The sequence below is a fragment of the Acanthisitta chloris genome, unplaced genomic scaffold, assembly GCF_000695815.1.
Source record: "Acanthisitta chloris isolate BGI_N310 unplaced genomic scaffold, ASM69581v1 scaffold10459, whole genome shotgun sequence".
NCBI classification, from domain to species: Eukaryota; Metazoa; Chordata; class Aves; order Passeriformes; family Acanthisittidae; genus Acanthisitta; species Acanthisitta chloris.
Window position 1 is genome coordinate 2,839 of NW_008691975.1, and position 5,879 is coordinate 8,717.

The 5,879-nt window shown below is 48.9% G+C and overlaps 1 protein-coding gene across 1 annotated transcript in view; it reads left to right on the forward strand.

Moving 5' to 3' along the window:
• Positions 1 to 5,879, forward strand: part of ARID3B (AT rich interactive domain 3B (BRIGHT-like)) — a 24,385-nt gene that overhangs the window by 190 nt on the left and 18,316 nt on the right. The window contains exon 2 of the mRNA XM_009082472.1: positions 6 to 378. Within this exon, the coding sequence (XP_009080720.1) occupies positions 6 to 378 (373 nt within the window). The remainder of the gene's footprint in view (positions 1 to 5; positions 379 to 5,879) is intronic.

Consider the following 5,879-nt stretch of genomic DNA (forward strand, 5'->3'; position numbering starts at 1 on the left):
CCCAGAGCCACACCTGCAGCTGGAGCTGCTCAGCCTTTTGATCAGAGCAGCATGAATTCAGAGCCAGAAGAGGAGGAGGAGGAGGAAGAGGAGGAGGATGATGAAGAGGAGGAGGAGGAAGAAGGCGGCGAGCTGGAGGATGGCGGCCCTGACGTGACTGCAAAGGAAAGCTGCTCTGCTCGGAAATATTTCCATGCTCCCAAAGTTGTCCAGCACAACCAAAGAGTGGCGTCTACCTCCAGTCCTCTCCCAGCTCCAGGGCACCCCCGGGGAACACAGCAGGGCAAGGAAGAACAGGGTAAAGACACTACTAAGCAGCTGTATTCAGGCTCCCCCTCGGGACGTCCCAACTGGCGCTTGGAGGAGCAGCTCAAACAGGTCAGTGCTGACATTCCTTCCTCCCAAAAATCCAGGCAGTCTGAGGGGAGTTTTATCTTACAAGCATTTGGAAGTGTTTTGGAAGGCACATGCAGAGTGATGCTTCCCTGTTTCCCAAGTTTTGCCATTTATAAAGGGGTTCCCTAAGAGCTTTGCTTTCTTGCTAGTGATGGAGAAACCCCAAGCTGTGGGAAGCTTTGTGGGGAAGGATTTGGGGGGGTATTTCCAAAGGAACAGCCTGGTAGTCTGTTTCTTTTGGGTGCTAATGTCTCCCTGGTGTTATTTCTTGTATGGTGTCTCCAACCCCTTTGTGTAGGACCTCTGGGTGAACCTTGGGTGGTGTGGGCAGGCAGGGAATTGTGTTCTGCCACTCATCCTGGGAGTGAGACCCACTTCATATTTCATGTGTGGATAGGAAGGAAGGAGCTGCTGCTTGGCAGGAGGTTAATTCTCTGACTGAAGAGTTACTACTCCTTGTAGATGAATGCCAGAGGATTCTTTTCCTTGTAGTGAGTGGGTTTGCAGTGGATTGCTGTGGTCATTTCTGGGCTGCCTGAACATTGGATCTCTGGCTGGTACTGTGGGTAGGCAGGGAATTGTGTCCTGCCACTCCTTCTGGGAATAAGAGCCACTTTATATTTCATGTGTGGGAAGGAAAAGCCAACTTGCTTCTGCTTAGTAGGAGGTTAATTCTGTGTTTGACTGAAGAATTACTACTCCTTGGAGATATATGCTAGAGGACTCTTTTCCTTGTTGTGAGTGGGTTTGCAGCAGACTACTGTGATCTTTTCTGGGCTGCCTGAACCTTGGATTTCAGGAGGGTGGTGTGGGCAGGCAGGGAATTGTCCTGCCACTCCTCCTGGGAGTGCAACCCACTTTATATTTCATGTTAGGGACAGAAAGAAGAAGCCAACTTTCTGCTGCTGCTTGGTAGGAGGTTAATTCCCTGTTTGACTCAAGAATTGCTCCTCCTTGTAGATAAATGCCAGAGGATCACAGGATTCTTTTTCTTGTTGTGAGTGGATTACTGTGGTCTTTTCCTCCCCTGCTGTTGCAGTGCCAGTTGGGTGTTCCTACAGCAATGCCTGTGGCAGGAACTCCTGTGAATTGCCAGGTGATTGGCATTTGTGCTCATGGGCCTCTAAAACATACAGAGGCTGCAGCAGGCAAGCACTTGCTGCTGGTTTTGCTCTGTTTGCTTCCCAGGAGGGATTGGTTTGAGGAAGGAGTTGCTCAAGCTGCTGGAGGGAAATGAGTTGGGCATGGCAGTCAGGGGCCATTGCTTCAGAATTTACTGGCTGGGAGTGGTGAAAGCTTCCTCTTTCAGGGCTCTGGGTGGAGCAGAGCAGGCAGGGCCCTGGTGCTAAGGGATCACTTGCTTTAAAAAGCCAAATAACCTTAGCATTAGTCTGTGGGTTTATTCTTTGCTCAGCCAATGCTGACAAATATGTCATTGTGCTTTTCCTGGGAAAGCTCTGCAGGTCTTCCTGGTCCTTCTGGGAAGACAGGTGGCCAGAAGCAAGTCAGAGCTGGGTTTGGCTGATGTGGAATAGGAAAAAAAATTGGAATAAACCACTATTATACAATAGGCATAGTGTGTACTGCTGCTGCTCCAGTGCCTTCAGCCCATTTCTGAGCCAGTATTTTGGTTGCAGCTTGGGCTGCTTCCAGGATTTCTTCTGGAAGCCAAAGTGCACAAAGCTGCAGCAGGAAAAACTGAAAGGCAAACTCTTGCTGCTGTGTTAATTGTGATTTACTGCTAGGGAGGCAGGCAGGAAAGAAAGAAATCAGAGGGATTCGTGGACATCAAGTGAAGGAATGGATTATAAAGGAAGAGCAGGATTGGGATGTGCTACAACAGTTCTGGGTGGTGGGGAAGCAGGACAGAAAGTGGGCAGTATCACAGGTTGTCCCAAAATACTGTCTCCTGGCTCAGCCATTGGAGATGGGGTGACTTGGATCCATAGGTGAAGGATGTGGCTAAGGTGGGATGTTACGGCTGAGGTGGGATTTGGGGCCCCCAAGGCCATGTTGAGGTGCCCAGTGTTGGTGATACTGGTGCAGAATATTCCCCTCGGGTGGGGTCAGTGTTGCAGATGGACTTGTTTGCTCTCACCAGCAGAACCTGCATTGCAGGGGGTAAAAATTGAACTGCTGAATCCCAGTTTGGAGCTGGAGGATACATGGGGAATGAACCAGGGGGATGGCATGACAGGGAAGGGTGGAATTGTGTGTGGAGCTAGGGACTGGCCGCTTAATTCCTTGTGCTCAGTGGTAGCACACTGCCTTGCTGGATGGAAAGCTGTTTCCAAGGCATATCTTGGAGATCCTGAGACAAGGACAAGGAGCAATGGGGAGAAATTGAAAGATGGAAATTTAGATTAAATCTTAGGAAGAAGTGTTCTCCTGTGAGGGTGGTGAGACACTGACACAGGTTGCCCAGGGAGGCTGTGGTTGCCCCAACCCTGGCAGTGTTCACAGCCAGGTTGGATGAAGCCTCGAGCAACCTGTTCTGGTGGGAGGTGTCCCTGCTCAGGGCAGGGGGCTGGGACTGGATGACCTCTAAGGTGCATTCCAACCCCTTAACATACTCCTGGGGGCTGCCTGGCTTGGGAGAAAAAGGAGGTTTTAATTCCATGTGTGCCAGTATTGCTTTGGGATGGTGCTTGGGTGGTGGATCCTCATCCTGTGGGAATTCACAATGGTTGGAGATGCTTCTGGTTTCCCAGGAGAGCTGTGTAGGAAAGGCAGGACCAGAGCCACTGCCTCGGTGCTGCTTGTTCCTTTCCCACTCAAGACAGCACTAGTCTGAGCAGTTTTATCAGGCTGTACTCCAGCACACACATTCCTGCAGGGAAGGTGTGAAAACAAAGCCAAGGTTTTCAGGCATCAGCTGGTACCTAATGCCTGCAGGTACGAGTCCATGAAACAGCCATGGGGCTTCCAGGGAGTGGGTTGTGGCCTGGATTTTGGGGGTGTGCCTCATGACTAGACTCTCAGAAATCACCAGTCACTCCTGAAAATCCTGACCTAAACTTTTCCAAAGGTCAGGGTGTTTATTAAGATAAGTCAGCTTCAAATAATTACTGTGCTTTTGCTCCAGGCTCCAGGAATGAGTGGCTGGGATTCCATAACCTTAGCTATGTGCCTCAAGTGGGGTGTGTGGAGGTATTGCTCAGGAGATACTCATTAATCCAGGGGGGAAAGGTCCCAGGGATAAAAAAGTGGCATTTCACACTGTGTTTATTCCCTCCTAGTTATTTGAGCTATCCAGGACCCCATCCAGGGTTGGATTTTTAACTCCTTAGGTGTGTCACTGGGTAGTTCTCCTTTTATGATGTAGTGGGAAAGGATTTCTTCCTTAATAGCTGCTGTTAAATATTTGGTTTCTCTTTTGCTGTAAGGACAGGTTGGTATTCTTAAATTACCATTTGCTGCTTCTCCTGAAATTCTTGGTTTAAGTTTAGAGCATTCCCTCAGCAATTATCTCCAGAAGCAGTTCCATAGGTGGGTTATATTGCAGTGACTGTGCTGGAAGTGGAGAAGCTCATTTATATCCTGGGGAAGATATGGTTCATTTTAGGGTTTTTTAAGGTGCTAAACTTATCCATAGGAACAGTTGAAGCTGTCTCCCTCTTAATTTATAGGAATTCAGGCTGCCACTGGAGACAGGAGGTGGAAAGAGCTGCAATGTGGTGTTTTCCTGCACTTGTGTTTTTCTCACTTTGGGGTGAATCAGTGAGTCTGGTGTGGTAATTCCTCTTCCCACAGCCAGACAGCACCCAACAAAGCTTTTACTTCACTCCTCTGAGTAGTTGTAGAATCATCCACAAAGAGTTCAACTTTTCCTTAAGGATAAGGAAGCAGATTCCTGTTTGGCAGAGAATTATGTTGGTGTTGGGAACACCTAGAAACCTTCATCAGTGAAGGGAATGAATCAGTTAACTTCAGCCCATTCTTCCTCTTCCCTTCCCCATCCTCCCTGCCATTCCTGAAATCACTAAAATGTTTTCCAGCCCTGGCTTTGAAGCCTGTGGATGCTGAATTGAGCTCTGTTATTAGGAAGGCTGGGAAGGGTTGATTCCCATTCCAGCAGGGCTTGTGCAGGCAGTAATTATAACTCAGCTCTCTGTGCCTGAGAACTTGCAGCTCAGGGCACTCCTGATCTTATCAGCATTTTGTACTACAACAGTTTGCTTTATAATAGCATCTGTTTCACTTCCTAAGGCTTAACTCTGCCCACAAAAGGAATTTCTGTGGATTCTCTGATAATCCTGAAATTGCTGCCCCTGTACCTTCTCATTGACTTGCTGCTTGCAGTTACCCCACGGGGTAAGGGAGGAGCTTTCTTCTTCATTGCAACCTTTAGCCTCATCCCTAAGTGGATATTTCAGCAGATTCCTGGCCTGAACCGTCTGTCCAAGCTGCAGCTCTGCAGTGAGGAGGTGCACAAGGAGTTTGAGTTTCACTCCAGGCATTTTTTATCCCTCTTTTCTTGTCCATGTTAAAGCTCAAGTGACTTTCTCGCACATTCTGAGTTTGCCATTTGAATACAGCTTGGTCGTCTGAGGCTTTAGCTGAGCCTCTCTCAACCAGCAGTATGGAGCTGGGCTGGGGGAATAGGGAATGAGCTGGAAAAGAAGCATTTCCAATGTCTCCTGTGTTTGCACAGGAATGTTTGTGCAGGCAAAGCTGGAAGAGGAGATGATGAGCTGCTGTGCTGTTTGCATTCATGCATTATATATTCTAGAGCATGGAGTTTTGAGCTCTTCAGCCTCTGGGAGGGACAAATAGGTGAGGCTGTGGCTGTCCTGCAGGGAGGGCTTGAGGCAGCTGCTTTGGAAGGGTTTTACCTCAAAAGAATGGGCAGAGCAAAGCAGAAAGTGTTTGGCATCTCCTCCTCCTCCTCTGCTCGGCAGCTCAGGGTTAACTCTGGCCTTTGAACGTGGGCTTGGAAACCAAAATTGCTCTGGACATCTGAGCTACCCTCTAATAAGATATTCCAGGTGGTTAGGGAGTAATCCTAAAATAGGTGCAGATATAATTGGTGCTGAAGCCTCTCAGGGAGGGGGTGGCCCACAGGGGCTCCTCGGAGGTGTCTGTAGCAGAGGGAATGCTCCATGGCTTTGCCCGCAGCTTGGAAAGGGGAAAGACCCTTCCCAACACCTCTGCCTTCCCTCTGGGCCATGGCATCAAGGGCTTGGGCACAGCCACTGCCACTTTTACCATCTTTTCCTGCAAAAACCAGCTGAATTCTTGCCTATGATAACACAGGGGCTGTTTGTCAGCCAGCAGCAAATTCCCTGGATACAGAGGGGTGGAGGGACAGGCAGGATTCTCCCCAGGGAATGATCTGCCTCTCTGAGCAGTGTTTTTTCCTTCCTGCTACTATTGCCTGACTTACACAAAGGTCTTTTAATGACTTGTGAGGATATATTGATTGCTCAGGTTCCTCACACACAGGAGGCTGCTCAGCTTAGGGCAACTTCGTTTGCCAAGCA